This window comes from Ornithorhynchus anatinus, chromosome 5 (assembly GCF_004115215.2).
Source record: "Ornithorhynchus anatinus isolate Pmale09 chromosome 5, mOrnAna1.pri.v4, whole genome shotgun sequence".
NCBI lineage: Eukaryota > Metazoa > Chordata > Mammalia > Monotremata > Ornithorhynchidae > Ornithorhynchus > Ornithorhynchus anatinus.
In genome coordinates, this window is record NC_041732.1 from 48,029,330 (window position 1) to 48,045,837 (window position 16,508).

The 16,508-nt window shown below is 52.9% G+C and overlaps 1 protein-coding gene across 2 annotated transcripts in view; it reads left to right on the plus strand.

The window, feature by feature from the left end:
* The first annotated feature begins 721 nt into the window (after positions 1–721).
* Positions 722–16,508, plus strand: part of AP3B2 (adaptor related protein complex 3 subunit beta 2) — a 48,582-nt gene continuing 32,795 nt past the window's right edge. Inside the window, exon 1 of one of the 2 annotated variants that reach the window (XM_029065540.2) lies at positions 722–962. In XM_029065540.2, the coding sequence (XP_028921373.1) occupies positions 850–962 (113 nt within the window). In that variant the 5' untranslated portion in view covers positions 722–849. Of the gene's footprint in view, positions 963–12,443; positions 12,813–16,508 lie in introns of those variants that run through there. The other variant, XM_029065539.2, reaches the window with a different exon arrangement.

A 16,508-nucleotide genomic window follows, 5' to 3' on the forward strand; every position in this document is an offset into this window, starting at 1 on the left:
CTTACTATGTGCCAGGCACCGTACTAAGCATTGGGGTGGATACAAGTAAATCGGGTTGGACACAGTCCCTGTCTCACGTGGGCCTCACAGTCCCGATCCCCTTTTTACAGATAATAACAATGATGGCATTTGTTAAGCACTTACTCTGCACCAAGCACTGTTCTAAGCGCTGGGGTAGACACAAGGTCATCAGGGAAGCAGCGTGGCTCAGTGGAAAGAGCCTGGGCTTCGGAGTCAAAGGTCATGGGTTCAACTCCCGGCTCTGCCACTTGTCAGCTGTGTGACTGTGGGCAAGTCACTTAACTTCTCTGTGCCTCAGTTACCTCATCTGTAAAATGGGGATTAACTGTGAGCCTCACGTGGGACAACCTGATTACTCTGTATCTACCCCAGTGCTTAGGACAGTGCTCTGCATATAGTAAGTGCTTAAAAATACCAACATTATTATTATCAGGTTGTCCCACTTGGGGCTCACAGTATTAACCCTCATTTTACAGATGAGGTAACGGAGGCAGAGAGAAAAGAAGTGCCTCACCCCAAGTCACCCAGCAGACAAGTGGCAGAGCTGGGATTAGAACCCAGGCCCTTCTGCCTCCCAGGCCCAAGGTCTGCCCACTCTGTCTTGCTGCTTGTCAAAGGACCCCTGTCACTTTAAGAGGAGGAGGGAACTCCCTTTGGGGAGGGGGTTTCCCTGCCCACATGATGGTGACATCATCGGGGGGCAGTGGCAGCCGCAGGTCCCTGCTGCAATCCTCCTCCTCTTCCTCCTGCTGGTTTGCCGGGACCTGCAGCTTTCAGAAGCTCAGCCCTGGCTTCCCTGCTCTGAATCCTCTGCACCTTCCCCTCGCCATGTCTGCCGGCCAAGCCTACGGCGAGGACAAGGGGGGCTCCTCCAGCCTGGGGGAGCCCGAGTATGGCCACGACCCGGCCAGCGGGGGCATCTTCTCCTCCGACTACAAGCGGTAGGTGGGCATGGATGCTCCTGGCTGGGGAATGGGGGGTGAGAGGGAAGAAGCAGGAGGGAAGAAGGATGCAGGCCGCTGGGATGGGATGGGTTGGGAGGCCTGAACCCTAGCCTGGCTGTCCGAGGCCCACCAGGCTGGGCGATGGGTCCAGCCCCTTGGGTTCCCTTTGTTTGGCCTGCCTGCCACACCTCAGCCTGGGAGCTCTGAGCCCTGCCATTTTCCTTCCCCATCCCCATCCCCATCCCCTGACCCCGGAGGAGGAGGTGGCCAACGGAATTGGGGGTGGGAGTCACCATGGTTTCTCCAGGGAGCCAACCCCCATGGCTGAGAACAAGAGGTCTCCCTGAGGAGGACCAGGGGGCCCAGGGTGGATCCCGGTGGGTGGGTGCCAGCTGGCAGTAAATGGGCAGAGGGCAGCTACCACCTGGACCTGGGTTCTAATCCCGGCTCCGCCTCATGTCCACTATGTGGTCTTGGGCAAGTCACTTCATTTCTCTGGGGCTCAGTTACTGCATCTTTAAAATGGAGTTTGAGAGTTTGAGCCCCATGTGGGATGGGGCCTGTGTCCAGCCTGATTAACTTGTATTAATCGACTATGACCTCGTTGTTGGGTAGGGATTGTCTCTATTTGATGCCCAATTGTACTTTCCAAGCGCTTAGTACAGTGCTCTGCACACAATAAGCACTCAATAAATGTGATTAAATGAATGAATGGAACTAGGCAGGAGCCCCTCCTGGCCCATATCTCCAGCGTCTGCACCCCAAGCCAGAGCCCAGAGGGTTATCCCGCTTCTACTGCAGAAAAAGCAATTTATTAGAGCATTAGAGCAAGTTATTCGGGGTGTGGAGGAGGCATTCGATTTATATTCTTGCCTGTCCCCACTCTAGACTGAAAGCCCATTGCGGTCAAAGAACGTGTCCTCCAACTGTAATATTGTATAGTACAGTGCTCTGCACAAAGTAAGCACTCAATTAATACCATGGATTGATGACTGATTGGGAGCTGGCACCTGAGGGCTGGGGCTGAGCCAGAAAAAGGATGATACTGAGAGTTAGGAAACCTGGGTTCTGATTCCAGTTCTGCCCTTGTCATCTGGCTGGGCCTGGCTTCCCCTGCCACAGAGCCAGGAAACATCCATCCGGGTAGCCCCACGCACAGAGACTGGAGCTAATAAAAAGCTCCCCACCCCCTAGCCCCAGACCAGGTGAGAAATATCCTGAGCCCCTGAGATGTGAGCACCCAGTGACAGAACATTTTCTAAATTCAGTTGGTCACCTCAGGTTTGTGGAGAGATGGTGCACCTGTTGGGTGAATTGGAAGGTCCAGAGATTCCCTGGTTTATGATGGGAACTCCTGGAAGCGCTACCCTCCTTCCTTCAGCCCGACGCTCCTCACCCTGACTTGGGGCGATCCTGTCACTGGCCAAGGAAGTTTCGGCTCCACCAATCATCTCTCCTAATACTATAGACTGCTGCTTCCATTGCAGCATGGCCTCGGTGTCAGAAGGACCTGGGTTCTAATCCCGGCTCCGCCTCATGTCCACTGTGTGGCCTTGGGCAAGTCACTTCATTTCTCTGGGCCTCAGTTACCTCATCTGTAAAACGGAGTTTAAGAGTTTGAGTCCCATGTGGGACAGGGACTGTGTCCAACTTAACTTGTATCGACCCTAATGCTTAGAACAGTGGTAGGCTCATAGGTGCTTAACGAGTACCATAATTATTATTATTAATTTCCAAGTCTGTGTGCTCCTCCTGAACTGGGATGAAGGAAGCAGCCCAAGGGCCTGAGGTGGGGGGCAGAGGGGATTTCAGCGATTCACCACTGTGCTCTTCCCAAACTTTGGAGAGTCTGGCAGAAGCCTGGTACTCAGGGATGAGGTCCGGGACCCCTAGAGAAGGAAAATGGGAGGTCAGACCCCACTTTCAGGGAGTGGGGGTGGAGTCTGAAAAGCCTCTCCGCCAGGACTTTCCAGCTAGAACTTCTGGCCCCAAAAGGGATTTTCCTCTGAACCAATCGGTTTCAGCTGCTTTGTGGGAAGGGTTAGAGTGATGGTGGTGCCTGAGATTGGTGCATTTTGGTCTTCACCATCTGCCATCAGACGTGACTCTTCTTTGGTCCGGTAGCTGTTCTGGGGGCTTTGGTCTGGGCCTACTGATTCTGGGTCAGGTCAGGGCCCGGGTCTGCCTATGTGAGAACAGGTGAACAGACAGGTTCTCTAGGTCCCCCAGATTGCCACCCATCCTGTGTTGGCTACTGGACACAGAACCTGCCACCCTGTGGGTTACTGATTGGTGACCAAGACAGCATCTCCCCTATTGTGGACATCAAAGACGCTGAAATGGGGAAAATTTGGGTCTCACTTCCTGGTACTCCCCTTCACTCTGGTTTTGCGTCCTCCCCGACTTCTGTTTGCAGAATACAAGGGGCCTAGTTTTATCTCATCCGGAATGGAGTGGGATTAGTGCTAACCGCCCACCCCGCACGCTCCGCTCCTCTGCTGCCCACCTCCTCACCGTCCCTCGGTCTCGCCTATCCCGCCGTCGACCCCTGGGTCACGTCCTCCCGCGGTCCTGGAACGCCCTCCCTCCTCACCTCCGCCAAACTGATTCTCTTTCCCTCTTCAAAACCTTACTTAAAAATCACCTCCTCCAAGAGGCGTTCCCAGACTGAGCTCCTCTTCCCCCTCTACTCCCTCTGCCATCCCCCCTTTACCTCTCCGCAGCTAAAGCCTCATTTTCCCCTTTTCCCTCTGCTCCTCCACCTCTCCCTTCCCATCCCCACAGCACTGTACTTGTCCGCTCAACTGTATATATTTTCGTTACCCTATTTATTTTGTTAATGAATTGTACATCACCTTGATTCTATTTAGTTGCCATTGTTTTTACGAGATGTTCTTCCCCTTGACGCTGTTTAGTGCCACTGTTCTTGTCTGTCCGTCTCCCCCGATTAGACTGTAAGCCCGTCAAACGGCAGGGACTGTCTCTATCTGTTGCCGACTTGTTCATCCCAAGCGCTTAGTACAGTGCTCTGCACATAGTAAGCGCTCAATAAATACTATTGAATGAATGAATGAATGAATGAATGAAAGGTTTGTGCTCCCACTCAGTGTGTCTGTATTAGTCAAGCAAAAACTGTGTGTGCATGCATGCGCAAATCTGCGTGTGTGGTCTAGTGGCAAAAATATGGGCCATGGGAATCAGGAGATCTGGTGAGCTTTGTAACCTGGGGCAAGCCACTCAACCTCTCTGGGACTGTTTTCTCCTCTGTAAAATGGGGATGAATAATGTAGTCTTTATACATATTGAAGCGAGGAGGAGCCCGCCCAGTTAGTCTCTCAGCTACCATTCCCGCTGCACCACACTTCTCACATACCTTACCTCGTCTTCTTCCCTCTTCACTCCCCTTCTTTCCTTAGCTCCTAAACCGTGTTCTGCCGGACCCCTCAGTGACCTTAACTCAGCATCTCCCGGGCCCATTGGGCCCAGCAGCCTTCCGGAGAGCATCTCTAGGAGCTTTGCTAGGGGCAGCCCCGGTCTACCCTGCCACAGAGCTTCCCTCACCTCTCAGCCGTGCCTCGCTTTCCTGCTCGAGGGGTTGGTCTGTGTATAGAGCCACTCAATTTTTCCACCAGGCAGGTGGGGCCCGAGGGAGTGGAGTCGGGGAGGGCAGGTCTCCTGGCCCCTCTCCATCAATAAATCCCTCAGTGGTATTTACTGAGCAGCAGCTTGGCTTAGTGGTTAGAGCATGGGCTGGGAGTCAGAATCCTGCCTCTGCCATGAAGGGACACCTCCTCCAAGAGGCCTTCCCAGACTAAGCCCCACTTTTCCTATTCTCCCACTCCCTTCTGTGTCTCCCTGACTCGCTCCCTTTGCTCTTCCCCACCTCCCAGTTCCACAGCACTTATGTACATATCAGTAATTTTATTTATTTGTATTGACATCTGTCTCTCCCTTCTAGAGTGTAAGCTCACTGTGGGCAGGGAATGTCACTGTTTTATTGTTGTATTGTACTTTCCCAAGCACCTAGTGCAATGCTCTGCACGCAGTAAGTGCTCAACAAATAAGACTGAATGAGTGAATGAACATGTCTACTGGGTGACCTTGGGCAAGTCATTTAACTCCTCTGGGCCTCAGTTCCCTCATCTGGAAAATGGGAATTAAGAGTGTGAGCACCATGTGGGACAGGGACTGGGTCCCACCTGATTAACTTGTATCTATGCCAGCATTTAGAGCAATCCTTGGCACACAGTAAGCACTTAACAAGTATCGTAATTATTATTATTATTACTGACTGCTTACTGTGTGCAGAGCACTCCCCCTATCTCTCTCCTCTGGGGTGGGGGTGAGAGGGAGCGGAGCGCTGCTGTGATGGGCAGGAGCTAGCTCCAACCCTGCCTGCCCAGGGCTCCGCGGCAGGGCTGCCCGCCTGGCCTAGCTCACCAGGGCAGCCCTTGCCCCCCTGCGGGCGCCCGGCTGGTACATTGGACAGCGCTTTCTTGCACAGTTTGGCCATCACCGTCCGCTGGAAGCTGAATCCTTCACAGGCCCGCCGTTCCCCCCACCCGTGCTGTCTCCTCCTCCTCCACTTTAGGCCCCGCAGAGCCCAGGCGGTGAAGAGACATCTCCCTTTATCCTCCTGCGCCGAGGCCCCTACACCACAACCCACAGTACTTACATACATATCTGTAGTTTATTTAGTCCGTCGTATTTATTGAGCCCTTACTGTCTGCAGAGCGCTAAACTAAGCACTTGGAAGAGTACAATATAACAGTAAACAGACACATTCCCTGCCCACAGTGAGCTTACAGTCTGAGGTGGGGGGACAGGCATTAATATAAATAAATAAATTACAGATATGTATGTAAGTGCAGTGGGCCTAGGCGGAGGAATGAATTTATTTATGTAGATAGATCACGTCATTTCACTTCTCTGTGCCTCAGTTGCCTCATGTGTCAAATGGAGATTGAGCCTGAGCCCAACATGGGACTGGGACTCTGTTCAACCCTAGTTGCTTGTGTCCACCCCAGCAATTGGCACAGTGCCTTAACAAATACCACAATAATTATTATTTATTTATATGAATGTCTGTCTTCCCATATAGATTCTAAGTTCACTGTGGGCAGGAAATGTATCTGTTGTGTTGTACTGTCCCAACAGCTTAGTACAGTGCTCTGCGAATAGTGAGAGCTCAGTAAATGTGATTGACTGACAACTCATACAGCCCTCGGTCACGCGCTCCCACTGTCCCCAGCAGAGAGGACCTCGGGGGTCGTTCCTGGTGGAGCCCTCCACCCCTGCACCCCCCAGCTCTGTCACAAGAGGAGCCATCTGGCCCCAGTCGGAGCATTAAGGATTTCAGGGAGCTTGCTCCCTCTGCTAAGCAGGGCTGCCTAGTTGGGATTTCCCAGGTTCAGAGGCAAACATGCCATCAGCCAGGCTGCTGCTGTCTCCTCTAATCTTCTTCAGGCAGGGAGGGAGGAAGGGGCTGGGCAGATTATGGGCAGGGAATGTGTCTGCTAATTCTGTTGTACACTGCCAAGTACTTAGTACAGTGCTCTGCACACAATAAGTGCTCGGTAAATACGACAATGAACTGAATGAATGAACAGTGCTCTGCACATTGCAAGTGCTCAATAAATACTATTGATTGGAGGCTGGGAGAGACAGAAGAGAGGTAGGACAGTCTCAGGGAGGAGGGAGGCAGGGTAGGGAACCACCTCCCCACAAGGGGGTAGAATGACCCACTTCTCTCCCACCTCTCACAGCCTCCAGCACCTTCCTCAGTCCTGGCCCTCTCACCCTGCCTTAGGACTAGGGGAGAGAGAAAGAGGCCAGATGGGGGTTGTTACAGGGGAGAAAAAAAGAGGATGTTTTACAGGGAACCTAAAATACAATGACAGCTCTCCCCCATCAGCCCCAAGTCAAAGAAACGAGAGAGAGCCCGGAACCCGATGAACAAAAAGATGAGGAGAAGTGGATTGGCGAGCCCCTCAGCTGGTAACCCATGCCGACCACCCGGCCCTCCACCCCATCCCAGGGCCGCCCTCCCAACCTGTCTCGCTCCACCTTGCAGGAGGGAGAGAAGCAGCGACAGCAACAGCATCGTGCCGCCTCGACGTAACGTAAGACGCTGGCGAAGCCTCGGCTGTGGCTTTCACTGTGGTTAATAAGACTGTTTGCCTCTGGATGGCAAGAGCCCCGAAACTCGGCTCTAGTAGCCACAGGACCCTACAGTTTGTAGTAGAAACAGTAATACTATTTATTAAGGGCTTACTATGTGTGCGGAGCACTGTACAAAACACTGAGAGATAATACGCAGGTGGGATTAGACGTGGCCCCTCTCCCTCTTATTATTCCTTTTATTCTGTATTTATCCCTATCCACATCTTTCATGTGGATTTTGTGTTTTTGTTGTTTAATTTTCTCATGTGTCCATTGCCAGCCCCCCTGCCCTAATTCTTAGATTGTGAGCCTCTTAAGGTCCAGGGAGCCTATCTAATTTTCACCCATGTGCTATTTCCCAGTGCTTTGAACACATTAGTTCCAACAGGGAACTAGAAAGGGGAAGATGGCAAGTGAGGAGAAGGTTGGGGGGAAAAGAAACACTTGAGGGGCAACAACCCTTATCTGTATCACAACAGCTGACCCCTTTCCCATTTCCCTCCCCACACACAAGAGGTGAATTGCTAAATTTTCAGCATGTGAAAGGGAGGGGCCGAGGGCACAGGCAGCAGCTCCTGGGAGTCAGAAGGTCATGGGTTCTAATACTGGCTCCGCCGCTTGCCTGCTGTGTGGCCTTGGGCAAGTCACTTCACTTCTCTGTGCCTCAATTACCTCACTTGTAAAATGGGCATGGAGACTGAGAGAACCCAGGTCCTTCTGGCTCCCAGGCCCTGTAGTCTATCCACTAAGCAGCGCTGCTTCTCATTCCGGGCTGTGACACCATCCTCTCTGCCCTAAATATCTGATCCTTCAGTATCCCAGCTGGGATGTGGAAGCAGACTAACCACTAGATGGGGTGAAGGTATCTTGGGCCTGCCCTACTTCCTGCCTTCATTCAACAGTATTTATTGAGCACTTACTATGTGAAGAGCACTGTACTGTACTGCCTTCTGGCTGCCGCCATCCCAAGACTGGATAGATCCAGGCTGGGACCATTTCAGTGCAGACCAGCCCGAACAGACCTTCGGTCCCTGAGCCCAGGAATCCCTTTCTGCTTAACTTTGCAGGGCAGAGGACAGAACTGCTTTATTCTTTTCAGGGAACAAGGCTGACCCAGGACTAGCCCGGAGTCCAGACTCAACCCAAGGGAGCTTCAGCTGATCAATCAATAGTATTTATGGATAACTGTGGTATTTGTTAAGCACTTATGTCTCAAGTGCTGTATTGAGTGCTGGGGTGGATACAAGATAATCGGGTCAGGCGCTGCTCCTGTCCCACACAGGATTCAGACCCTGAGTAAGACAGAGAACAGGTATTAAATCTCCATTTGACAGATGAGGAAACTGAGGTACAGAGGAATTAAGTGACTTTCCCAAGATCAACAGCAGACAAGTGGTGGAGCTGGGATTAGAACCCAGATCCTCTGTCTCCCAGGCCCAGGTTCTTTCAACTAGGCCACACTGAGTGCCGACTGCGTGCAGAAGGTGAGCTAGTTGTGGGCAGGAAATGTGTCTGTTGCTGTACTCTCCCAAGTGCTCAGTACAGTGCTTTGCACATAGTAAGCATCCAATAAATGTGACTGAATGAACGTACAGGACCGTACTAAACCCTTGGGAGAGTACAGTTGGTAGACGTGATCCCTTTCCTCAAGGAGTTTAAAGAGCTTTAAGCAGGACCCTCCCAATACAATGCAAGGAATTCAGGAGGAAGGAACCAGACCTGGCCTGGGGCAGCAGGCTGTTGATCTGGGAACAAGCTGCATCCTGACGGCCCTTCTTTTCGTGGCCCCTTCCTCCCCGATCTTTGAATCTCTCCAGGCTCTCCATGTGAAGCCAGAGTCTGGCTGTCCCCTAGTCCTCTGGCTCACTCAGTCCAATGGCCTTGGGCAGTGTGGCCTCTTCCTTGCCTCGCCTTGGAGGGGGTGGTTGAGGCTCTAGCTACAGAGAGCTTGGTGAGCCTGTCCACCTGGGGTCAGCTGCCACCAAAGCCTCACTGGCACACGGCATCCCTTCTCTGGGCTCAATGGGATAGGGAAGGGATGCTTGGCCCCAGTAATGGGGGCAAAGTGCCCAGAGCACTTGTGGGGAGAGAGGCACTGTGCCTAGTGTTTAGAGGCAGGACCCACAGTATGAGAATCCAGTGGGTACTAGGGAGTGGGAAGCTGGCAGGGCACTGGCCTCGCAACATAGGGAATGGCCTGCCTGACCAAGGAGACCACCAAGAGTGAGAGGTGAGGGACAGAGTTGGGGGGAATGGGAGGGGGAGATGGAGGGAGACATGACTGACCTCTGGTTAGACAGGACAGACAGGTAGAATCTCCCCTCTAGCACTCCTCCCAGGGTGTAGATACCCATTCCTTTGAGGTTTGCCCATCCTGCCCACAGTTACCCCACCAAGTTTTTAAATAATAATAATAATAGTATTTGTTAAGTGCCTACTATGTGTCAAGCACTGTACTAAGTGCTGGGATAAATACAAGATCTTCAGATTGGATACAGTCCCTGACCCACATAGGGCTCACAGCCCTAATCACCATTTTACAGATGAGATAACTGAGGCACAGAGAAATGAAGTGCCTTGCCCAAAGTCAGAACAGCAGACAAGTGGAGGAGCCACAATAGAGCCTTCTGACTCCCAGGCCCATATCCTTATCCACTATCGCAGTTTGAGAGCGGGGCGTTCTGGGAGAGATGTGTCCGTGGTGTCACTATGGGTTGGACATGACTCCACGGCATAAGATAAGACAAGGTCTTGCTGCTTCCCCACAGGACCTAAACCAACCAATGCAACCCCTGCCTTGACTCCGAGTTGGAAGGTGGGGGTAAGAGCAAAGGGTGGTAACCCGCTGCACTGGGTAAGGAGAAGGTGGGCATCGTGTAGCCCTGTTGCCGGGCTCCAGGTCTGCCGCCAGGGACCCACTAAGAGACGAGAATGGAAGCCCCTTCCCAGTCTCTGGGGCCCGGATGGCTTCTCATGCCTCTGAGGATACATGTACTCCTAGTCCATGCCACTAGCTTGCGCCCAGCCTCTGAGTTGCCCACCGCTCCGCTCCCACCCTTACCAAGTGCCACTCGGCCTTGACCTTTATCTCTTGCCTTGCCAAGACTCCCTTCCCTGCTTGGAAACATTTTGGTCAACGAATTCCTGGCCAACTAACCCTGCCCCCACCACCTCACAACTGGCTTCACAGAGAAGGGAAGTCCCTCTGACAGTCCCTCTAGACTGTAAGCTTGATGTGGGCTGGGAATGCGTCTGTCTCTTGTTATGTTGTACTCTCCCAAGTGCTTAGAACGGTACTCCGAACACAGTAAGAGCTCAATAAATAGCACTGAATGAATGAGAAAAAACCCACACTTTGTGAAGTGATGATATCCCTCCACATATACTTCACTGACAGCAGCCTGCAGTCTCTCAAGTACACAAATATGACCAGGTGTTCTCAAATGGATGTGACCATTATGAAATTCAGGACATCAAGCCCCAAGTGAGTTGGGCTGCTCCTAAGGGTCCTGCCTTAGATGGGAGTCATATGAGGGGACCGTTAGTTGGTATGGGGGCCTGAGTAGGTCAGCCCCAGGAGAAAGAAAAAGGAGAAAAAAGAGCCTGTATCACTGCCTTCTGACCTACCACAGTAGCTGCCTTGGCCACCGTGACTATTCCGCACTCCCCTGGGGGCCAGAATCAGTGTGAGTTCCAGGGAAGGGGGGTTTTAATTGGAAGAGCGATGCATCCCTCTACCTCTGGTTTATTTTGATGTCTGTCTCCCCCTTCTAGCTTGTGGGCTCTTTGAGGGTAGGGATCGTAAGCCAGGATTGTGCTTTCCCAAGCACTTGGTGCAGCGCTCAGCACACTAAGCGCTTACTAAATACTTCCGACTGAAAGAGACGGTTGGTTGTCGGTGCAGAGGCAGGAAAGCAAGCAAGGAAGTTAAGCAAGAAGGAGCGTGGGCCTGGGAGTCGGAGGATTTGGGTTCTAGTCACAACTCTGCCACTTTTTAATTTTATTACTATGTAGGGCAGGCACTGTACTAAGCACTGGGGTAGATAGAAGATAATCAGGTTGGACACAGTCCCTGGTCCACATGGGGCTCCCAGTCTTGATCCCCATTTTACAGATGAGGTAACTGAGGCACAGAGAAGTGAGGTGACTTGCCCAAGGTCATACAGCAGACAAGCGGAGAGGCCGGGGTTAGAACCCAGGTCCTTCTAACTCCCAGGCTCGTGCACTATCCACCAGGCCACACTGCTTCTCAGAGTGAACTTGGCCAAGTCCTGCCCTCCAGCTTTCCCTATCAAGGCACCCCTTTAGCCTGGGGGGTGGGTGATTTGGGGGCCTAAGGAGGGGGCTCTGACCTGGGGGAGAAACAGAGAAGTGCATAAGTGAGAGGCAAGGGGAGGCAGAATGAAGGGCTTTTTGGGGTGACCCCTGATGAGCCAGAGGGGGCAAGAAGCCAATAGTTAATTTCCTGCTCTTCCTCCTTTTTTCTCTCCTCTGCCACTTCTTTCCCCTCCTCCACTTTCCCACTCTCCTTCCTTCACCGTCTCCTTCTCCACCTCCTAGTCCTTCCCTTTCTCCCTTACTCACCCCCTCCGCCACTCCCTCCCACTTCTGCCTGTCTCCCATCTCGCCCCAACCTGGCAGCCCTGCCCCAGCCTCCCCCGAGACTGAGGGTCTCCGCCAGAGGAGAAGAAAGGATTGGGGCAGTGCCTCCTTCCAGCTACCACTGCTGCTGGGAGGCGTTGGCAGCACCCACAGCAGCAGCATCGGATTTCAGTGGAGCTGTGGGAGGAGGGGAGAGGGAGAGCGGGCGGGCGAGACTGTCAAAGTGAGTGAGAGCTCCCCGGCGAGTGGATGGGAGCTGAGTCACATATCGGAGCCGGGGAGAGGGAGAGCAGGGGGCCTGCAAACGTGGCTGAGGGGAGGGGGCTGGGCGGCTCTCCAGGAAAGCCAGACTGCAGGGCTACCGGGAGCGGGGCGGCCGGCCCATCTGGGACCTGTGGCTCCCCGTCAAGGAAGAGGAGGAGGAGTCCGGCCACAGAAGAGCCTTGGTTCGAACCATTTTGGGGCCTACTCACCCTGGGCTCCCATCCAAATGGCATGTGAGCGGGGCAGATGGTGGTGCCATCCTCTCTGAGCGGCCAGACCCTCCGCCTTCGTCCCGTTCTCCAGCTCTCTCCATCTCAGTCCGAGGACCAGGTGCCTCGGGCCTGGTTCCAGCTGGGCCGGTGAGGAGGGACAGCGAGACGGGAGAGAGGCCGGAGTGGGCGGAGGAGTGGGTGGAGTGGGGAGAAGCCCAGAAGACCAGCTGGGCTGGGCCCTGAGGCCGTGCCCATCCACCCAGACCGCACCGCTCCCCCTGCTCGGGTTGGATCCCCGAGTTTGGGGTCCTGAGGGAGCAGTGGACTCGGGCCGGGGGGCTGCGCTCGCCAGGAGCCAGATGAAGCCAATGCAGAAGCTATTGCAGCTGCCGGTGAGTGCTGTGAACATAGTGAGGCAGCAGCAGCAACAGCAGCAGGAGGCGGCGGGGACATTAGAGGAGGCCAAAAGTCCTGTGCTAACGCCCGAAGGGGCCCCCCAGGCCTGGTACCAGGCCCTGCAGGCCGACGAGCTGCGGCTTCTAAAGTCCCCCGAGCAGCAGGTTGCCCCGAACCACGGTGCCAACGGGAGCCAGAACCAGCCACTACGGTAGGGACACCCCTGGGACCCCGGGTGCGTGGGATGGGGGGCAGACAGTGGAGGGGGCAGGGGCTTCTCATTCAGACTCCCCTCACCCTACACACGCGCGCACACACACACACACACAAACCAACCCTTTGTCCCTTCTAGCTTTCACTGTCTAAGGTGATGGGCAAGACTGAGGCTGGGCTCTGTCCACTGGATAAACCAATTAGTAGCCAAAGGGATTGGGGTAAAGGGTGAGAGAGAGAGACCCTGAAATGGAGGGGCTTCTCCTGCTCTAGCCCTCCCCTAAATAGTCCGGTAGGACACCACCCTCCCCACACACACACATACACTCTAAAGACTCCCCCACCTCATCACCCCAGCAATGTGCGATCAGCCATTTCCAGCTACCACCAGTTCACCAGTTTCGAGAAGACAGAGGAAGGGAGGAGCTGCCAGAATTCCAGGGAAGGGATGGAAGGATGGCGGGGGGGGTGATGAGAGGCGCAAAGGGAAACGTGGAGAGGGCTGGTATCAGGTGTGGGAATCTGAGCTGTTGATCTGGGTCCCACTGTCTTTCCAGTACCCTGAAGCTCATGGGCTCCAGGGATGAGGCATGTCACATCCCAGAGCAGAATCTGACTCAGAGGTGTGAGCACAAAGGGAGGGAGGAGGGGAGAACGGAGGGGTGAACCATCATCGGAGGGGGATGGCTGCCGGTCCCCTCCCATTGCTTTCAGACCTGCCTCTCCCAAGTCCAACCACGTCCTCTGGTATGGCATTGTTCTATCTCACTGGACTGGTGTCTCTGGGAGACTGTAGTAGCTCAAACAATTTTCCTCCAATTTCCTGACAAGCAGTAACTTCAGAAGTCAGAAAAAGCCCATCTGTGGCTCTTGTGGGCAGTACCAGTGAGAAGAAGCAGCTAGACTGAGTCTCTAGACCTGTGAGGCTAGGCCTGAGGGGACGAGGATAACGGAGAGACCAAGGGCGGGGCCTGCCCAGGTTCTTGAAAGCAGTTCTCCAAAGGACCACTGAGACTTGGGGAGTGTTGGATCTGATCAGGACCCTGCTCTGACCAGAAACCTGCTTTCCCCCACCCACCCTCAACCTTAGCTTTAACTCCAAACCTAGCCTTAACACTAACCTTAAAATGTATCCTTGCTTCCAGCCTCCAGAATGACACTCTCTCACCCCTGCTCCCCTCCTCCCCAAAGGCTCTACAGGAATAATAATAATAATAATGGTATTTAAGTGTTTACTATGATGATGATGATATTTGTTAAGTGCTTACTATGTGCCAAGCGCTGTTCTAAGTGCAGGGGAGATACAAGGTAATCAAGTCGTCCCACGTGGGGCTCACAGTCTTAATCCCCATTTTACAGATGAGGTAACTGAGGCCCAGAGAAGTGAAGTGACTTGCCCAAAGTCACACAACTGACAAGTGGCGGAGCTGGGATTAGAACCCACGACCTCTGACTCAAGCCCAGGTTCTTTCCACCAAGGCACGCTGCTTCTCCAAGCACCATACTAAGGGCAGCAGTGGATACAAGCAAATAAGGTTGGACACAGTCCCCGTCCCACGTGAGGCTCAATCTCAATCCCCAAACGTGAGGCTCACAGTTTCAATCCCCAATTTACAGATGAGGTAACTGAGGCATACTCTTTCAGGATCACACCTGGGGAGTTCCCAGTTCTCTAGCAGTCTTGTCTATGGGAGGGAGAGTCAAGCAGAGGCCTACCCATTCCATTCCTAGCATGGGCAGTGGCTAGCGAGTGGAAGGCAATCTGCTACAAGTCAAAACTCACCTGTGCCTGGGCAACAGAGGCACGGGAGAGAGTCAAGGGTGGAGACTCAAGTTTTCTGCGTGGAAGGAGGCAGTGGTAAACCACTTCTGTATTTTTACCAAGAAAACTCTATAGATACAACTACCAGAATGATTGTAGATGGAGATGGGGTGTTCTGGGAGAGATGTGTCCCTGGAATCGCTAAGGATCGGAGATGACTCGATGGCCTAAGACTAAAATAGAGGCACAGAGAAATGAAGTGACTTCCCCTAGGTCATAGAGCAGACCTGTGGCAAAGCCAGGATTAGAATTCATGACCTTGTGACTCTCAGACCCATGCTCTATCGACTACACCATGCTGCTTCGACCCTCATCTGAGGGCCCCAGGAAGTCAGTTTCAGGAGCAACACAAGAACCCCTTCCCTGGGAGTCCTGGCTCTATGACTCTAGTCCCAGGTTTTCTGACCCTGGGGCTGACCCAGTTTCCTTTTTACCTGAATTCTCCTCTCCCAGATGTGCCCCAGAGGGTCTAGGGATGATGAGATGGGGCAAGGGGCCGGGGCTTTTCCTCTTTCCCAGAGGAGCAGGGTTTGGTCACGAGAGAGAGAACTGTTGTCAATTAATCAATCAATAGTATTTATTGAACATTCATTCATTCAAGAGTATTTGAGTGCTTACTATGTGCAGAGCACTGTACTAAGCACTTGGAATGTACAATTCGCCAACAGATGGAGACAATCCCTGCCCAATAACGGGCTCACAGGCTAAACACTTACTGTCCACAGTGCACTGGACTAGGGCTTGAGGCCCGTTTGCACAGAAGGTGATCCTGTGGTAAGGGAGGCAGAGTGGCCTACTGGAAAGAACTGGGACTGAGGGTCAAGAGAACTATATTTGGTCCTGGCTCTGCTACTGGCCTGCTGTATGAGCTTGGGCAAGTTATGTGGTATTGGTAGTTAGTAGTGGTATTTATCGAACACCCACTTGCTGTAATGGACAGCACTAAGCAACTGCACTAAGCACTTACATTCCCAAGGGGTAGACAGCCCTAAAAATACCTGTACGGAGGATGGGTAAAAAAGAAATAAGTTCATAGGGGGTAGAGGTGGCTGGTGGGTTTTTCTGACTTAGGGTCTGGGAATTTATCAGGGAAGGCTTGTTGGAAGAGATGGGATTTGGGGATGTGGGGAGAGTTCTGGTCTATCTAATTGGGGGAGGGAGGAGTTCCAAGATGAGGGAAGAGTTTGAACAAGATTTATGGAAACAGGAAAGTTGAGAGTGAGGTACGGGACTGTTGCTTTCACTGTGTCCACTTCACTGACCCTCTAGGTCTCCACCAGAGCCCCTGGATTCTGTAGGCCCCAAAAGTGAATGCAGAGTGGTGATCAGTCTAGGATGATCCCCAAGTCCTAAATGCTGACTCAATCGAGCCCACCCATCTCACCTCTGCTCCTTTTGAGATTGGGTTCAGGGGTGGGTCCTAATCACCAGTTTAGAAGTCTGGGTACACCTTGCCCCACTCCCCTGTCTGGTGAGAAATGAGGAGGAGCTCTGTCTTGTAGCGGAGTTTGGGACTGGGAGAGTAGGGGAAGCAGTTTTGCCTAATGATAAGAGCATGGGTCTGGAATCAGAGAACCTGGGTTCTAATCCTGGCTCTACCACTTATCTGCTTTGTGACCTTGGGCAAATCCTTAACTTGTCTGTGCCTCAGTTCCCTCATATGCAGACTGGGGACTCAATGCCTGCTCTTCCTCCTACTTAGACTGTGAGCCCCATGAAGGTCCTGATTATCATGTATCTACCCCAATGCTTAGTACAGTGTTTGGCACATAGTAAGCACTTAACAAATACCACAATTATGATTATTATCATTAGGGGAGGTCCCCAAATTACTTCAATCATATTTATTAAGTGCCTTCTGGGTGCAGAGTG